The sequence below is a fragment of the Carettochelys insculpta genome, chromosome 3 (genome assembly GCF_033958435.1).
Source record: "Carettochelys insculpta isolate YL-2023 chromosome 3, ASM3395843v1, whole genome shotgun sequence".
Taxonomy (NCBI): Eukaryota; Metazoa; Chordata; order Testudines; family Carettochelyidae; genus Carettochelys; species Carettochelys insculpta.
This window is the reverse complement of record NC_134139.1, coordinates 85,959,619-85,979,837: the sequence shown is the minus strand read 5'-3', so window position 1 is coordinate 85,979,837 and position 20,219 is coordinate 85,959,619. Positions and strand designations below refer to the sequence as shown.

The window sequence follows — 20,219 nt, the reverse complement described above, 5'->3', positions numbered from 1 at the left end:
AAAAAATCAGTTTTTGGAGTTTTCTTTTATGCTGAAACCACCATTGTGTATTTTGCGTGGAGGGGCAAATTAATCCACTGCTTTTTTAAAAGGGTTTTAAATGAAGTTCCCTATTGCATGGAGCAGAGAATACCTGGGAGGCCTACCTGCCTCTGCAAAGAAATGGAAGATCAGAAAATTGCAGCTGCTTTATCTGCTTTTCTCCTGACTCTCCTTTCTCTGTTGGGAGGTTGTGTGTGTATGTTATGGTCAGATGAAAGGACTGCCGGTTGTCTGCCTGTTCCTGGGATTGTCTTATTCCTCTTTGCTAAACATCTGCATGGGAGATGGAGTTCGCTCTTGCCCATCCTAGACTTATTGTGGCAGAATGTAGAGGGGGTTCCCTTCAAATACCTGTCATTAGGTTGGGAGCCCGAGCAAGGCTCCTTACTCTCCACACTGGCAACAGATAAGACTTCCCTAAGATGCACCCCCTAGGGATTTCTCAAATTTCAAACTGACGGTGGGGCTTAATCCTTTCTTGTAGCTAGGTATGTCTCAATAGACCATTACACACACCCATACACATACACACTCCTCCCAGATTAAGTGTATGAAGATAAATGAAGCTTCTATTTGGCAACTGCAAATAACTGGGATTCAGGGCTTAGTCAAATGAGTGTTATCAATAATACATTTCTTTTGGTCATGTGGACCACCATTTATATCCCAGTCAAAAATGTCTCATTTATTGTGCCTGTGGATTTCTTATGACATAATAGCTGTGTCTACACGTGCACGCTACTTCGAAGTAGCGGCACTAACTTCGACATAGCGCCCGTCGCGGCTACACGCGTCGGGCGCTATTTCGAAGTTAACTTCGACGTTAGGCGGCGAGACGTCGAAGTCGCTAACCTCATGAGGGGATCGGAATAGCGCCCTACTTCGACATTCAACGTCGAAGTAGGGACCGTGTAGACGATCCGCGTCCCGCAACGTCGAAATTGCCGGGTCCTCCATGGTGGCCATCAGCTGGGGGGTTGAGAGATGCTCTCTCTCCAGCCCCTGCGGGGCTCTATGGTCACCGTGGGCAGCAGCCCTTAGCCCAGGGTTTCTGGCTGCTGCTGCAGCAGCTGGGGATCCATGCTGCATGCACAGGGTCTGCAACCAGTTGTCGGCTCTGTGTATCTTGTGTTGTTTAGTGCAACTGTGTCTGGGAGGGGCCCTTTAAGGGAGCGGCTTGCTGTTGAGTCCGCCCTGTGACCCTGTCTGCAGCTGTGCCTGGCACCCTTATTTCGATGTGTGCTACTTTGGCGTGTAGACGTACCCTTGCAGCGCCTATTTCGATGTGGTGTCACGCAACATCGAAGTTGAACATCGACGTTGCCAGCCCTGGAGGATGTGTAGACGTTATTCATCGAAATAGCCTATTTCGATGTTGTTACATCGAAATAAGCCATTTCGATGTTGGCTTCACGTGTAGACGTAGCCCATGTGTCAGATAGAAGCACAAATATGAAGCCACTGGCTGTGTTTGAAGTATCTGAAGGTTTTTTTGTTTTGTTTTTATATATAGCAGATAGAAGGATCTGAATAGGAAAGCATGCAATCTGAAGTAGAGAAGGTGGGTTTTGTCTGGCACTGAGATAAGTGGATCTCCATTATTTCCTTCACACAAACAGTTCTTGAGAACATTTGTTCCACATTTATCAGAGTTATATTTGCAGAACACTTTTCTCAGGATACATCTGGCTGAATTTACTGCCTTTCATTAATTAATAGAAAGCAAATCCATCTGAGTATGATCCAGGATTATTTGTGTATTAAAATTTTTTTCATGTGCCCCTTGAGGAAGACCACTGTGTCAAAAAGTATCCGTAAAAACCTAACTAAATAATTAAATAAAATCAACTGTGTTCCTTGACTCTTATATTCTTGGCTATCTTACACATCAGGTTGCCTTTGTTACTTTGGTCAAAGAGTTAATGAGTGACACTGGATGTCCTGTATTAGGACAAGTGAGTAATAACAGAATATTAGATCACATCCATCCCAGAAGTGCCTTAATAGATGATAGTAGAATTCAATTTCTGCCTCTCAGATGAGACAAAGAGAAAACATAATTAATTTATTCATGCTCTGAAATATCTTGAAATTATAGAAACTTAGCCCATGAGATGAACTGTGAAGTACATTTAAAAAATCAAGGATCAAATTTAACCCTGATATAAGCCAGTGGGAGTTGTAGTCTTACACCATGGCTGAGTATGTTCTGGAATCTATATTATGTTCAGAGACATAGGGCAAGATCTTTTAGAAACTGGGAATTAACAGATAGAAATATAATTCCCTTGTGATACAGTTGGAGATACAAACATGCAAAATGTTATATGTTTGTGATTTGTTTAACTGATTGTTGATACTATCTTCATTGTAGTGTTTGTTTTGTTTAGTTCTTCAAGTAGATGGAACAGTATATTCCACTAAGGATTGTGTGCAGGCAGCATATCAGAACTAGAGAAGTTTGCTTAGTAGAACCTGCAGGAAGTGGCGCTTATGCCTCATAACCACAGTCTCTTCTCATGGCTGGTCCATGGTTGAATGGAGATGGAAAATAATGTTGGGCAGGTGTTTGACATGTCCTTCTCAGCAGTAAGAAGCCCTCTTCTAGAATGACATTCAGCAAAATGGAAGCTGTTTTTGCTGTGGTTGTTCACCCATGGAATTCAATCAATTATATCTTCTATACAGGACATCTTGGAGTATTTAGTGCATTTTCAGTCGTTAGGCCTCACACTTAGCTCTCTGAATTGCAGCTGGCAGTGATCTCAGCGTTTCATCCCCCGGTTCATGGAAGATCAGTTCTTTTCTCCAGTGCCACAGCAGGATAATTCTTAAAAGGCCTTCATCTTCATTTCCCACTATGAGAGCAGCTCCTGTGTGGGGATCTTAACACAATAATGGCAGCACTAATGAAACTTCTGTTTGAACCTCTGGCATCTTTTCCGTTTCCTTTTTTGTGTCAAAACTGCATTCCTTGTGATGGTAACGTCTACAAGGAGGGCCTGGGAGTTGCAGGCTCTGATGGGAAAGCCTTCTTATAAACCAGGGTTTCCCAAACTTTATATAGTTGGAAACCGATTTTTTTTTCAGTACCTTTTTCTCTGCCCAAAAATATAAAATCGTATAAAAAAATGAAAAATGAATACATTTTCACGGTTTATTATTTACTCACAATAATAATTGTACATAATATAAATCTTAATATAAATATTTAAGTACTTGTTATTACCTTAATTGCTCAGGAAAATATGAAATGTACCAAATTAATAGGATCATATGTGATAATTTGTATATTTTCCAAGGACTTGGATATTTTTTTCCAAGGACCGGTACTGGTCACAGACCACACTTTGGGAAATGCTGTTATAAACAATTCAACAAATACAAAGTAACTTTTTGGCCACACCAAAGTGATCCAGACAGCGTATTTGTCTGTGTTCCTTCCTAAACTGCATTCATCTTAGGAGAACAGCATTTTCTTGTTAGATTTTAGATGATGTCTAGCCTTCTACTTAGATAGGACTAAACTATTTCATGGTTTTCCTCATCCATTTGCATTATATGCAGATCATGTGAATGGTCAAGTGGTCTCTTCACAAATGATCTCTGTGTGGCTCACATCCTGTATTAAGGTTGCATATGAAATTGCTTTGACTATGCCTCCTCAGTGGGTGTGAGCTCATGCCACAATTAAGTAACCCATGTCAGTACATTGATGAGTAATATCCAGATACTGGACATTTGCAGAGCTGCCATGTGGTTATCGATACACATGTTAACAAACAATTCTACCATTACCGCATTATCCACGGCTGATGCAGACTTTGGGAAGGTGATCCTGCAATCCTTTTTTAGGGGGTCTACAAGCCCCACCTCCTGTGAGTCACCAAAATGGACTACACAGCTGCAGCTACTCAAAGAAGAAACAGTTACTCTTACTGTGTTTCTGTGAGATGTGGTGCAGACATATATTCCATGGTCCACTTCTCTTCCCTCTATTACACAGTGTTTCCTGAGTATGTGGTGTGAATGAAGTGAAGAGGGTCAAGATAGCATGGCCTCTTATAGGAGGGAGGAGCTATGGCAATGAGGTGAGAACATTGCATTGTATGGGTACCATGGGTACGATGAGGAAAAAATTCTCCACTTAAGTGGAATTTACAGTATGTAACAATTGCTTTTCAGTTGTTTTAGGTATTATCTTATGGAAACTGATTGCCACAAAGCCCAGTTTAAAAAACTGACTTGAATAATCTCAGGAGAAGACCAAAAAAAAAAAAAAACCCCAAAAACCAAGCAAACAACAAACAACAACAACAACACGCACAGAAAGCGGGTGGATTGCACTGGCAGTGTTAACCTACAGCTGGAGATGAAAACCACGTGGATATGACAGCAGAGGCAGCAACAAAGTAAAAACCAGACAGGAAGCAGGCACAATTAGCCTGTGTGAAGGGGTTGTGCTGCCTCCTTTTACAGAATAGATATAGATGGAGCCTCCTTCTGTGAGTGAAAGCAGTAACTGGGGATTTGGCAGGGCACCTGTTACTGTGGAGGGAGAGAGAATGAAGAGAGAATTCTTCAGTTTTCCAGTTCAGATCATTGTTGTATACTTCTCCATGGTGTCCTTAGGATTAAATGCCCTTCTGTTCCACTTCTTTTTGAAAAGTGCACTGGGAGATCATGATCATGGCAAATACTATAGAGAACTAAAATATAATTTCCCTATTGTATAAAGCGCAGTGAAACAGAGTATCTCCCTTGTGTTTCCCAATCACTTTATTTTTTGAGATATCATACATTATAAACTGATTTTGGGGAAATCACCTTGTTTAATTCTGTAAGGAGACACTATCTGCAAAGATCAGGTCTTTCACCTTTCACATTATCTCTTTTGCAAGTAACTCAGTAGGTATAAATTAGATTTAAAATTATGGCCTTAGCAAATTTTTAGTGTTATATTTTTGATGAATTAATATTTGGAGGGTCTACTAGAGCTATTTCTGCCATGACAGTAACACATGATGGGCAGAGTTATGTTGCTTCATTTTACTTATTTATGAAAGGGAACTATTTGCTTTTGTTCTATTTTTACAGAACATTAATATCTCTGCAGTGTGTTGAAAAGATTCTAAATTCATCTTGGCTTCTGTTGTAAGGATTGCAGGTGGTCATGCCTAAATTATATCTCTTCCGTTCTCTTGCCATGTTTCCTTTAATGCCTATAGCTTTTGCTCTTCTGTTGAGTTTTACAGTAAATATTTTATTAGGAAATATCGGTATCTTCCTTTTATTTTGGACAATACAACAGAATACTAGAAATAATTCAAAATAACACTCAGTAGTGAGTGGAATTCTGCACTGAGTTTAATATTTTGTGTTAATATATGTGTTAGTGGAGGTTGAAATGTAGGGAAATATTTCTGGGTGGGAAACTGCAGAGGACTAAAGCTACTGAAAATAGGAGCCAGAGTAGAGACGTGAAGAATAAAAATAACATGCAAAGCTACTATGTCTAAAATTGCACTTGTCCTACTGTCGAAAATACTGGCAGTCAGCAGTAGTCATTCCATAGGTGAGGTCAAAGCTAACATCCCACACTAAGCCCAAGTTTCAAATTACTCCCGTTAAGAAACTAATGCCCCTGAAAATTCACCTTTCATCTTTCCCACAGCCATTATTCTTCAGGGAAGTTTGGAAAAAGTCAGAAAAGGAGTTTGAAAGTGATGGTATTTAAATGTGCCTCCATCTTTAAAATTTTGAAAAGTCCATGCACCATTCAAAAGCACCAAAATTCTTACTTCAGTTAAAATGAACAACAAAAGTACTCACTGTGATTGTGAAGGAGTGGGATTTAATACTGAAGGAAAGGAGAAAGTTAACGTTTGCCACATTGATTTAACGTAAGGAGGACATACAATAAATACAAATCATAGGAACAAGATAATCTTTTACTTTTAAGGTTGTTTATACTACTCTAGCATGACATTGTGCAGGATAATATAACATTTAAATGGGAAACTATTAATGTCAAAATCAAACAGAAAATAGAAGCAAAAGAGTTTCTGTATTTTTTGTCTTTTTCTTGCATGGGGATTGGTGGTATTTTCCATCTTTAATAAAAGGCAGGGAGGGTTAACTATTTTAAGCAAAGATGTACTAAACTACCCCTAAGTACATTGGGTACTTGTCAAACTGCAAGTAATCTGCCAGATGCTTTAGCATTCTGCCTGTTCCTATTATCTGAGCTATGTTTGGATAAGATGTTGTGTATCTTCCACAATTTTCTGCTCAGTCTCAAATGCGTTAAAAAATTGAATGAGTGACAGATTGGAGAGCTCATGATATACTGGTCCTTCTCACTGTAATGAACCCTCTGCACAAGTCTAAAAATTAGGCACAAGCAGCAGAATACAAGAGAGGATATTCCAGAGTAAGGAACTTATGCAAAATTTGGGGGTTCTGCATTGAGATCCTGAACATAAAGTAGGATTTTCAGGTCAGAGACTCCAAAATACCCAAAGTTCTGGAAGTTCCACAGACTTTTGAAAATGGTATTAATAAGTTTATACTAGTGGTAAAAACAAGAAGTCCTGTGGCACCTTATAGACTAACGTATTTTGGAGCATGAGTTTTTGTGGAGAAAGACCAACGAAAGCTTATGCTCCAAAATATCTGTTAGTCTATAAGGTGCCACAGGACTTCTTGCGGTTTTTGAAGACACGGACTAACATGGCTACCTCTCTGATACTTGTGGTAGAGATTCATAATTCGTTAATTAGTTTGTCAGTGTTCCTTTAAGTCTTCAATAAACACTGGCACTCATTTAATTAAAAAGGGGAGATTTTTGATAAACTCAGATAACATCCTAGACAATACAGTAATTTAATTAACATACAATGTGAGTGATTACTTTTAGTTTTAGTAATTATAAAAATGGCCATGTCCTTTACAGAATCTCCCCACATGCACTGAGGTGGCAACTGAGAGGTGCTCAGTCTTTTTGCTCTTATGTCTGTTACAAAGTATGTTCTTTGTAGATCTTTCCTGAAAGTAACATTCATCTTCTGTTTGCCCATCGGTCTCTCAAACACACCCCACTCCCCAGCACATGAGTAGTCAGCAACCCTATCGTCTAGGGTGGCACGAACACCCCCAAGAAGCCACGCCCCTTCTGCCCAAGGCCCTGTCCCCTTGGTGGACATTGCCCCCCCACACACACACACAATGGAACTGCTGGCCCCCAGCGTACAAGAGTATGGACCCAGAGCTCTTGGGAGCTGGCAGGTGTCACAGCTACAGATGGACACTGCTCTAGAACTCCAGGGAGCCAGCAGGCAGTGTAGCTGGAACTGGCCCCCAAGCTCCAGGAAGCTGGCGGGAGGCACAGCTGCAGCCAGACCCAGAGCTTCAGGGAGCTGGCCCCCAGTATGCCTTCCCCAGCCTCTGCCATCCACAAGAGCAGACTGAGGGAAGCAGCCTGGGGGTGGGGGCTCAGGTAGTGCCGGGAGAGGCAGTTTGAGAAGGCATTGCCTTTCCTCGCCTACAATACCTGCTGCCGAAACAAACACAAACTCACTATTCTCTAGGGGAATCTTAGAGGGAACAGGAAGGGAAAGTGTTGAAAACAAATGGGAAACAGAAGAAAAGAGCATCATTGCACCTTTCTTGCTAACATTTTACCGAAACTAATATAATTTTAAAAAGTTATCACTTAGTCTGTAGTATAAATAATGTAATAGGATGGATGATCTAGTTGGCAATGGCATACAGCAAGGCCACCATTTCAGTAGGGTGGAGGGGACAGCTTCCTTGTGTACTGGGACACTGCCTGCTTTTCCTTCTGTTCCCTCGACTATCAGGGAGAGGGGGGAAAGTACACAGCTTGTGTGCATGACTCTCACTCCTGACCAGTAAGGGGAGGAAGCAAAGGAATAATTTACCTAATCACTGTACCATTCCCTTGCTTCCTGATAGTTGAGGAGTGGGAATAAGAGCAAGTGGTGTCCCAATACACACAGCTGGTGCCCTCCCCTCCCAAAATGGCACCCTTGGTGTACGTGTATAACCATAGAAAGATACAGTATACAATTCCACAGCTGCTGTCCCCCTCTCCCAGAATGGCACCCTTGTCTCACACATATCACCATAAGAAGGTACAATATATACAATTCCACATATCTGCACTCTAGAGTCTCTAACAGACCCCTTTCAGAGTACTTAACTATTAGTGGTATAGACACGTATCCATCTGATCAAATGGCTTAGAACAAGGGACATAAATAAACTTACCCTCCTTCATCTCCATTGTTGGTCATCTTTTGCAGTTGTGGAATGCACGCCATCTCTGAGTACTTGCAGAACATTTAAGAAGTTTTAGATTTCTCTACTAAAACTTGTTTAGTTTATCATGCTTTGCAGAGTCTGATTGTTAATTTTTCTTTGTAGTTTAGAACTCTATCTACTCTGGCAGTTGATAAACAAAAAATAGAGCTCAAATGGTGTTATTCTGTCCTTTACAAAAATGTCCATTTCAAATCAATATCTCCTGTGCTTGGGTGAAGACATTCACTGAAGTGCACATCAAATATAGCACACCTACTTGCAACTAATAATATTACTACATCATTTAGTATGATGTCTCCAGAAAACCAGATCAAACTTGTGGACAATTGATACCTAAAAACATTAAATAAAGTAATCAAGTGAGATTGATTTTATAAAACTATATGCGAATTTAAACCCTACTTGTTTGTATATTTGAAACAGTAGTTTCTAAATGCTGGGGTTGCTTAATAGTATATAAAAATTAAGCACAGGTTGCACTCCTAAATGGCAGCTCTCTGGTTTCACAACATCTGTGGTCCAACCAGAGAGCCCAGGAGTTTATGGACCAGAGGGGAATAGGGGTGGGTCCAGGTCACAGGCAGCCATGTGCAAAGGCCTGCCTGAGGGCCTCCCTAATGCGGAGGCCATCCTGGGAGGCCTAGTGGATGGGGGCAATGCCTGGCTGCTCTTAGCCGGCACCATATGCATTGCCCCCACCCCCACATAGTCAGCCCCCTTTCCCTCCACGGTATTGTGGAGGGCACAACAACTGTCCACACCCACCACCTGAGGCATATTGGGGACCCCAACCTCCAACCGTGTGTGGAGGCACCTCCACCACCCCTTAAGGTGCCTGAAGGCCCACTCCATGATGTTGTGGGCGTGGTTCAGACGCTGGTTGAATGCCTCCCGAGTGGGGTCAAGGCGTCCCATGTCCTGGAGCCACAGTTAGAGGGTCTCAGCTGTGTCTGCCACCATGCAGAGCGGCATGGTGACGTTGCCCCCAACTGGGATATCTGCTGAGGGGCAAATGTGCCAGCCCCATGTAACGGCAGAGCCCAGAATTCTGGAACACCTGGGCATCATGCGTGCAGCTGGCCCAGCCCACCTAGATGTCCGTGAACCAGCCCCTAGCTTCCACCATGGCCTTGAGGACCACCTAATGGTAGCCCTTTCTGTTGACATACTGACCGGCACTGTGTGCCGAGGCATGATGGGGATGTGTGTGCTATCCAACGCGCAAAAGCAGTTCAGGAAGCCCCAGGTCTTTGAAGCCTGGGATGGTGGCATCCAGATCCCCCAGGAGGACGACCCTGTGCAGCAGCAGCATCACGTTGATAGCTCTGACGACTTGCATGGGTGGGAGAGGTATGCGTGCTCCCAAGAGGGTGTGGTGGGCTGTCCCCTTCTGCCCCTGGCCTGCCCTCTCCTATCCTACCCCCTGCCCCCCAGCCTCCCCCCTCCACCTGCCCCCAGCCCTGGCCTGCCCCCTGCCAGCCTGCCCCCCAGCCTACCCCCTGTAGCTGGGGGTTCCCATGCGTGGAGGGGTGCGTGACCCGGGCCTTCCTTACCTCCATATGTACGGCCCTGACGGTGGCCTTGCCCACCCCAGACTGTTGTCCCATGGAGTAGTAGGAGTCCGGGGTGGCCAGTTTCCAGAGGGTGATTGTGACCTGCTTCTCCCAGGTGAGAGTGGGCCACATACAAGTGTCCTGATGCTGGAGTGCAGGGGCAAGCCAGTGGCAGATCTCCTTGAAGGTCTGCCTGGACAAGTTCTGCAGCTACCTCTCATCTTTCCACTCCCCCAGCACCAGGCGCTCCCATCAGTCAGTGCTGCTGGGGTGGCTCCAGAGGTACTGGGACACCCAGCGGGGGGCGGTGGGACCCATCGGTGTTTCACGGCCCCGAGGGGACTGCTCAGCCACTGCGGTAGATGGGGAGTGGCTGCAGCTACAGTGCAGAGCACTGACAGCAGGGTCTCCAGGATTAGGGTGTCCTCCTGCAGGAGCTGCTGCAGTGCCTCCATCCTGGAGCACGAGTGGGCTCTGCTGGGCTAGGGATAGCTGGGCAACACTCAGGTCATGTGTGGTGGAGGGTGGGGCCCTTTAAGGGAGCAGCTGGCTGCAGCCCCGGAAGGGCTTGTTGGCCATGGGACCCCATCTATGATGTTTCCTTCCTCCCTTCTTTTGAAGGAGAGCTTGGAACTGTGTGGACACTCTCTTTCAAAAGGCCGCAGTGGCCCTTCAAAAGCGTAGATCGACTCGTTGATCTGCTATTACTGTGCAGTCGCTCCCTTTCGATGGCTGCTATTTCGACCTCCACATGTCAATTTTCACCATTTTGAAGGGGTGGTCATAGGTAGAGCCAGCTAGAATGTTCAGAAGCTGCCACTGGAATCGATTTTTATCCCAATCTTGCATTCTATACAGTGCCACCACTATATAAGAAGATTATAATAGCTATTGTGAGGACTTTTCATGAAACCCAAAACATCTTGGCAGTTTTTGAGCATTTTCAGCCAAGAATCACAGCTTTATTTCAAAATATTTTTGTGGGTGGAAATAAAAAGTAAAAGGATTTTGTGGGCATAAACAAAAAAAATGCATTTTTCCTTTGTACATATGTATAATAGCCACTTTTCAAAGCTAAATAATAAATACAAAAGCAAAAGGTTTCACACCACAGAATTTAATGCAAAAATATTTCTGGCTTCCATATTGTGGGAGGACATCAGACAGAATTCAGAGCTCTTTTCAAAGTGATGCTAAGCTAAGCCACTTCAGGGATTTAGAGCCAACTGGGAGTAAAGATCTCAGTCATATAATTGCTCCTACATTTACATGCCCTGTTTCTTAATGATTTTGAAGAGATTTTGTAATCCTTATCAAAGTCATATGCTTTATTTCATTATGAAACCTAGAAGTCATACTCTGTTAAAGGCTGAAGTATCTTTGTCTGTAAACTAACACCTACCAGTGTGCAGCTGAGAGGCTAGGTCTGTTAATTATTTGACATGGATCAAAGGTACAAAATGTTTTCTTCTATAATATGGCAAAGGTCAGTACCACTGATTCAAGTGGCTATTGTACATTTAAAAATAATACAATGAAACCATAACAACCAATATTAAAAATTACCAATATACCCAGTTCAGAAAACACGAAATTAAAAATGTCTAGGAAGAAAGTCAATGTAGCTATTCCTTGGCACATCCACTCCCGCCCAGACAAATGGCAAGATTATTCTGCCTCTGTTTGGTCATCTCTCACAATAGTACAGGCTTTTACGCAGGAATTTCTGTGGGGGAGTGCTTTTTTTTTTTTTTTTTTGTAAACATAGTGTGTGATTTTTTTAAAATATAAAGGAGTTCAAAATAGTTGTGCAATGCACAAGAGAGGTTAAAGAAATATTTGAATGGGAACATTAGTTGACAAAATGATTTTGTTATAACACATTTAAAAGTTGTGTAGTAATAAAAGTTTTATAGGAATTACCTTCTGGAATCTTGTTGTAATATCATAAGTGAAAAACAATATTCGAAAATATTCATCTTCTGAGGATAAGATCTGGGCCAAAGCCTCCTATTCCCTGTACACGCATGTTCTGCACACACAGTGCCACCCCCTTGCAGCAGCTCTCCCCATTCACAGCAAGTGCTGTTCAAGGGTCTCACAGCTTCCTTCTCCTCCCCCTCCTTTTGCTCTTGCTAGAGGCATAGGCCATGCTGGGGTATGTAGTCTCTTCCTGGCTACAGGGCAAACTCTCTGCACAGGGAGCTGGCTAAGGAACTACAATTCCCAGGGTGCCTTTAGTTTCCCCATCATGCCCTGCAGGCTCCTTCTGCACAGTGCATCAGGGAGAGAAACTCAACATGAGGGGGTATTGTTGTACCCTTCATGCACACGCCCCATGTATGGGCCAGCACTAACTCCAGCGGTGGAGCAGAGATATTGGTTTTCAGCCCTGGACCAGCAGGATGCCTATTTTCATGTGACTATACATCCTGCCCCCAGGCATTTTCTTTTCTCTATTCTAGGCTCACAACACTACGAGTAAATGCCTTTATCCTATGGCACCACAGTTGTCCTTCATCTTTTCCAGACTTCTCACAATCATAACAGCTCACCTCAGGAAGCAAAGAATCATAATCTTTCATTGCCTTGATGATTGCCTCCCAAGGTCTGACCCCTCAACAAGGCCATTCAGTCCACACAGCTGACTTTGTAGAATGTTTCCATACTCTTGGACTTTAAACAAATAAAAATAAATCCCCCTGACTCCTAACCAACAATTGGAGTTTATAGGGGTAAAGCTTGATTCACAGATGAGCATAGCATCTCTCTCGCTCAATTGCTTCAGGGCCATAAAACTCCAGATCACCATGTCAACAATTCTTAGGTCTCTGCCTGAGCTTGCCTACAACTTGTAGTATACATTGGCTCATGTACTTCCATGGTCAGGAATGTGTGCCTTTACATGACATGCTTCTAAGGCTTGGTGACCACTGTCGATAGAGTGAACAAAATTCTATCCATATCTACCACAGTCAAGGACTCCATCCAATGGTGAATGCTTTCGTATACTCTCTGTTCCAGAGTCCCTTTTCTCCCTGGACACTCCCATCATTGTAGTAACTACTGACAGACTCCTCGAGGAATGGGAAGCACACATGTCCCTCCATACTGCTCAGAGACTGTGGTTCTCTACTGAAACTTTCCCACACATAAACCTCCTAGAACTCTTAGCAGTACACAGTCCTGCCTCCCGTTCCTCCCTTTGGTCCAAAACCAACATATCGGGAAAATGACTGACAACATTTTATGTAAACAGAGAGGGTTGGGGGGTTCAGTCCCACACACTTTGCATGCAAGTGATGAAGATTTGGAATTAGTGTCTCTAACAAAATATTCAGATATATGCTTCTTATCTATATGGTTCTCTGAATACCGCCTCAGCTAAGCTCAGTGGAACACTCCCTCTGGATCATGGATGGGAGTCCCACCTCAACAAAAAACAAAATAAAATAACAAAAACAAAAACAAAAAAAAAACCCTGCCACGCACCAAAGCCGCCACTGGAGAAGCCCCTGGACCCCGCCCTGGCTCAGATCCCACCATGCATCTGGGACCTGGACATCATGCATGGCTAGAGAAGCCTCACTGAATGCGCCTTGAGGCACCCGCTGTGCATGGCTCAACTGCTGCACGAGGCCAATGTTGCCCTGCCACACACAGCTGCAGCTGCCTCACCAGGCATGGAGGGGAACCACCATGTGCTGCTGGAGGGTCCACCGTGTGGCCTGCAGGAGCTGCCGCCACCACTGGAACCATCGCACACTCCTCCCACCAGGGTGCATTCTGTGGCAGCACTAAGTCTCCCCCACCTTTTTTTTTTTTTGGTGGCAGAGGGAGGATTTAGGATTTTACAGATCACAGTGGACTTCAGGAACAATGGATGTCCATTGTACCCGGAGTCCACTAAATCAGGGTCCATAATATCAAGGGTCTACTGTATTCAGAGTGACAGATGAATATTTCAAAATAATTGGAATTTCGTGGAAGAATTGCAGAAGCATATGCACAGATGGTGCAGCAGAAATGACAGGAAATGTAAAAGAGTTTGTGACCAAAGTACTATGTGAAAAACCAGAGGTCCAAATCACTTACTGCTGTCTACATAGGGGCTACGTCTACACTGGCCCTTCCCTTTCGAAAGGAGGAAGGGTGCTTTTGAAAGCAGGGCTTCCTTTCAAAGGAATTCCATCTACCCAGCTGTTTTGCATTTCAAAAGCAGCTCTTCCGGAATGGCAAGTGCCATTAGTGCATCATTTGCATTTTGATCTGCTGTGTTTGCACATCTCTTTCAAAGAGGATGGCCCAGGGACATAGCCAGGGAGGCTTGCATGTCAAGTAGCTTGCCAGCTGAGCTGAGATTCACACTAAAGGAAGTTGTGAAAATGGTTAATTTAATCAACTCCTGACTGCCTCAGTCATGCCATTTTTTCTATTTTATGTGAAGAAATGGGAGCAGAACAGCAATCTCTTCTCCTTCATACTGAAGTTCGCTGGCTTTCAAGAAGCAAAGGTCTGTCAAGAGCTTTTGAACTGAGGGAAGAACTAAAGCAATTTATGTACAGTGAGGTCCAGCATGTGAATTTATTGCAAAATAAATACTGGCTGGGAAAACTGGCCTACTTGGCTGACATATTTGAGCACCTAAATGAACTGAATTGGAAACTGCAAGGATGCAATGAGAACATACTAACATGCACAGACAGGTTAAATGGGTTTAGTCAAAACTTAAGCTTTGGAGAGAGGAAGTAGGTCCTGGTTCATGCCAGATGTTCAAGCAAGCTTCTAGCTCAGACCAAGAGGGAAGGCTACTTCCACTTGTGGAGCAACATTTGAATTTGCTTTAGGACAAGGTTGGGCATTATTTCAGGTCATCTGAAATGGAGCAGTTTGATTGGATTTGAAATATTTTTGCATTATCTTCAGAAAAATCAACAGTGAGTTCATCTTTGAAGGGAAAGGAAGAATTTTTGGATGTTAGGAATTATTGTACCCTTGAGCTCTAACTTAGAGAGATTCCATTGGATCAATTTTGGCTACAAGTGAGAAATGAATATCCATTAATTTCAAATCAAGCAATAATTGTTCTACTTCCATTTTTGACCACCTACCGTTCTGAACTTTGTTCCTCTTCATTATCGCTTATAAAAAATGAAAAGAGATCATGTTTAAAAAGTGTGGATCAGGAGCTCTGTGGAGTTCTTCTTTCCATCATTGAACCAAATATTAAACAGTTGTTTTCATTAAAATAAGCTGACATTTCAAAATTAAACTTATAGTTGAAAACGTGAAATCAAATATTTTTCAATTATGTTGTAATATATATAGCTTCATTTTGGAATAAGTTATTTCTTTCATAATTTTATGCTATTCTATGATTCTTTCTTTTAATTTTGGTGTGCCATGAAAAGTTGGGGAACTTAAAGGTGTGCCACAAGATGAAAAAGTTTGGGAAGCACTGCAGTAACTGATGTTCTTCTAGATATGTCTCTCTGGGTGCTCACTACCCCCTGTTCTCTATTTTTGAGTTGGGGTAGCCTCCATTGTAGAAAAGGAACTAAGGAGATTGGTCATGTACATGTGCTATTGAGACACGACTTGTGCATGAGGCAGGGTCTGTGTGTATGACCAGTATGAATACTTCTGTAGAACTCTCTGAGCAAAGGCACAGGGACACACTCACACCTGGAGTGGAACAGCCACAGGCACACTCATCCTGAAAACATCAGTAAATGCATAGGTAAGTAACCTCCTCTTAGGATGTCCTTTAGATAAAGAGACAAGGTAAATGAGATAATATTTTTATTGAATTAACTTCTGATGGTGGAAGGTACAAAATTTCAAGGTATATAGAACTCTTCTTCAGATCTGGAGAAGGAAATCAGTGTCAGAGCTCTGTGTAGCTCAAATGTGTCCCTTCCATCAACAAAAGCTGGTCTAATGAAAGATATGACCTCACCTCCCTTATCTCTCTCAAACCCAGGGACCAATGCATCTGCAAACAACTGTAAATAAATATTCTGTTTAAAAACTTCATTAAAACAGAAATTTCATTCCTGATATTAATTTTGTAAGTGGTTAGCAAAGAAATGGCAGCCATTTAATGTATAAAAATAGCACATAGCCTCAAACTCATTATGTTGGTTCATGAGTCAGTAGGATCTAGGAGCACTTTGAAAGCAATAGGCTCAGTCCCCGGGGAGAACAAGTGCATCAGTATTGAAGCAGCTCTTAGCTCAGCTCAGAATGGCATTAATAGAGTTGAGGAAGTCATCTTTCGTCCCCTGTGAGTACAGAAAGTCTGCAACATCAGACCTGTGAGAGGTAACATAAATAAAAGGCAGAAAAGTCTCATTATTTACCACCATCCAAATAAGACCTCGGGCTTGTCTACACTAGCTCCCTACTTCGAAGGGAGAATGGTAAGTAGGGTGTCGGGAGATTATTAAGGAAGTGCTGCACTGCATATGCAGCACTTCGTTAAGCTAATTCTCCCCCGCATCTCCTCTGAAGTGTTAAACTTCAAAGTGCCGGCTCGCATGTAGCTACTGCTCACCTGCTGGTACTTCCAAGTGCCTGGGCAACTTTGGAGTCCCGTTACTCCCCGAAATTTTGTGGAGTAAAGGGACTTCAAACTTGCCCAGGCACTTTGAAGTACCAGCGAGTTAGCCGCGGCTACATGCAAGCCATCAGGTTGAAGTTTAACACTTTGGAGTTGCTGCGGGGGGAGAATTAGTTTAATGAAGTGCTGCATATGCAGCACAGCACTTCATCAATAATCTCCTGACACCTTACTTACCGTGCTCCCTTCGAAGTAAGGAGCTAGTGTAGACAAGCCCCTCATGTGGTAAGGTTATTGTTTCATCAAGATACCCTCAAACTTTAGATGCATTAAAAGGACAACAAAAATGGGTTGAGTTCCTCAATACATTTCTCTTAAATTGTGTTATTGCTCTTAATCATTTACTAAATTAAATGAGGACAGTACTCTAGGGTGCTGTAAACCATATGTGTACTGCATTTCTGTAATGTTATGAATTTTATTGGTCAGACATTCTTTTTATTTCCTTCATTTTTCATCTGAAATTACTATATTAAGGCCAAATTTTGCTATTGTTACTCACAATTAGTACTTTATTCTCTAAGTAGTCCCTCTGGACTCTGTGGAACTAGATCTGCACTTTGTATCTAATGATTAAGAACATAGGAACTACAGCATCATGCCAAACACCATACTTGAAAGAAGGTGGTATCCTCCTGTAACACCCTGACTTTATTGCTTATTAGAACTCTGTGAATGCAGCATGAAATTAGGATGACCAGATAGCAAGTGTGAAAAGTCAGGATGGGTAGTAATAGTTGCCTATAAGACAAAGCCCTCAATATAGGGACATCTGGTCTTCCTACATAAAGAGTATCAGTCACCCTCATGAAGTTGTTTGTTTGTTTCTTCTGTGTGCATTCTCAGGTGGAGATTGAGAAACTGGACTATCATCACTATCTGCCTCTATTTTTTGATGGGCTTTGTGAAATGACATTTCCCTATGAGTTTTTTGCTCGTCAAGGGATCCATGACATGCTGGAACATGGGGGAAACAAGATTCTTCCTGTCATTCCTCAGCTCATTATCCCAATAAAAAGTAAGTGAGCATGTGGGGAAAACACTGCAATGAATGTGCATAGTGTAACTTTTTGACAAGTAGCTAATTAAACAATAAAACATGACAGGTTGTACCTTTCTAGGAGATTTTTGGAAATCTGAATAAATTGTGAAGTATGGGGCCGGAAAGCCTGTGCCTTCAATCACCTACTACGTGTAGCTATTCCTGAGAAACTTGCTGTCTATCCTGTATTTTTCTCATTGCCGTGTGGCTCTTCCCTTTAGAAAAGTGAAATGAAATGTTTCCTTGATTTTGCTGTTTTTTTTTAAATATATCTAGCCACTATATAAAACAGCTCATCTCAAACAACATGAGAAAACAGCAGAGGAAGTTTAGGAATTTTTTTATTATATGGTTGTTTAATTAGACTTCCTCTTCTACTTCCTGATACCATTCTTTCTTCCCTCCATTCGCATTGCATTCCTTGTCAACATGTCTACATTTGGGCAACTGCTTGACTCAAGGCAACTCATTTTTAATTTTTGTTTCTGGAAATATTTACAGTTTCAAACCCATTTCTTTATTGACATGCAGCATGAAAGTTAGAAAGTAGTATAGCCTCGGTTAGAATGCTGCTGACACTCACTTCATTGTAGACACCACAATTTGTAATCACACATTTCCTTATTTTGCCTGTTCCTGTTTCTTCAGTTCTGTAGTTGAACAGGCCATTCCTCTGCATTATCCTTCACATTCTAGTATGCACTTTGCCTTCTGCAAAGATTCTTATTGTATTCTGTTTTCCAACCAATACATATTTGATCAGATTCTCTTGAAATTCCATCTTTGCCTTTCCTTAATTGACCAGAGTCTTTATTGCTAATCTATTATATATTTGAGAGAGTGTCTGTTCAAGAACTCCTGCTCGTAAACACTAAGATTTAAGACCATCAAATTCAGTATTCAGCTTTAAGTTATGATAAGAGGAAGCAAGGTAAAAGTTTGGTCATGTCAGGGTAATGGGGTGTGCCTGGAAGGATACTGTTTCTCCTAAAACAGAAATGGAGGATTGTGTTCTATAATGACCACATGGTGGCAGAAGGGAATCATATATATTATTTATGCTGTGTCCGCCCATCCTTCTGTCCGTCTGGGCAAGGTTTTACCATATTCCCCTCCCCTACACCGTGACAGCTCCATCCAACCCCTCCTCTGCCCAGCCTGGGGCCTGGCCAAGCCCTCAATGGAGGCCCTCCCCCAGCCACTGCGAGGTCCAGCCCAGCCCTCCAAGAGAACCCCGCCTTGCACAGTCCAGCGCCACCCCCCCAAGAGAACCCCACCTTGCACCGTCAGCCCCAGCCCCTCTCCCAGGGTTTCTAAAAGCCTTTTAACATGTAGCATAGCAATGCTTTGTCATATATGTAATCCTTTTAAAGACCAGTTTATTCTCCTCCTGCTCTATATGTTCTTCTTCAATGCTGTTCACAATTTTTGACCAGTACAAACACAAACTGAAAAAGTCATTTTTAATCAACATATGAAAATCCCTTTCTTCATAACAATTTCTCTCCAATAGTATAGCTAGGCAATGGCTAAAGATAAGTAAGATAGTGATAGCAAAAAATTGGATCAATTGATTACTTTAATGCATGACACAATTCAAATAATACAGACAAATGCATGTTAGGTCCGAATATAATTGGCTTCATAATTTCACATATTGAAAGACTATTAGCTGTTTGTCTATATCTGTCCAAGCTGCTTGTAAAATATTTTACAATACTACTTTATAGCAATACCACAGCAACATGAAAGAAATTCAGAAAATAAGAATGAATGATCAGACTGACTTATTGAGAAAGGTTAAAAATATGTGTCATCTTGCAATGACTAGGTAGGATAACAGTCTACCATTATAGTTTCTGAAGGAGAGAGAACAAATCATTTAGTGGTGTCCAAAATAGATAGATTTACAAGTAATAACATTCAGCTAAAAACCAAGAAAATTTAGAAAGAATATCGGGAAAAAATTCCAAAAAGCAAAGCTGTTAGACCCTTCATTATCTTCCACGAGAAGTGGAGAAAGCCCCATTGCATTAATCTTCTAGACTAGGACTGGATCAAGCATTTGAAAATATGCTGGTGGCACTTTTCCTAAGGTGGTCACAAGACCAGAGGACTATAGATTAGGGTTGGAAGAGATGGAGTAGGTGACCAAATGAACAAGGGTGAGTGCTTCACTCAAGCACTGTTCGAATGCAAGTACTAGAACTGCCATAGTGCACCATTCCCTCTTCCCAAAAAAGGTCTGAAACAGTACCCCAGAAAGACTCCAGCACTGCACATGAGCGTTCTCCATCTCTAAGTTCCATGATAGGGTATACATTCACAAAGTCACACTGGAATAATTCTCCATCAGATGAAAAAAACTTGAATTCTTCATTCCAAATTCCAGTCCACTGAATCTCTGGAATAATTTCACACATAACTGTGTCCTGTTACTTTAAGAAGCAGTAACTCCACCCATGTACAGTCCTCTTTAGATGTTTATCAGGTGCCTGAAAAGGTATGTCTTCGTATTACTGTGCAGCAGAATTCATATTGCCATTTTGAAATGTATTTTAGATGGAAACACTGCATCAGCACATTTTCATTCAGCCAAACATTGATTGCGTCA

General features: G+C 42.2%; 1 protein-coding gene across 2 annotated transcripts in view; it reads left to right on the top strand.

Moving 5' to 3' along the window:
• PACRG (parkin coregulated) overlaps positions 1 to 20,219 on the top strand; it is a 435,595-nt gene that overhangs the window by 246,697 nt on the left and 168,679 nt on the right. For both annotated transcript variants that reach the window (XM_074990275.1, XM_074990276.1), the window contains one exon: positions 17,410 to 17,581. In XM_074990275.1, coding sequence (XP_074846376.1) covers positions 17,410 to 17,581 — 172 coding nt within the window. The remainder of the gene's footprint in view (positions 1 to 17,409; positions 17,582 to 20,219) is intronic.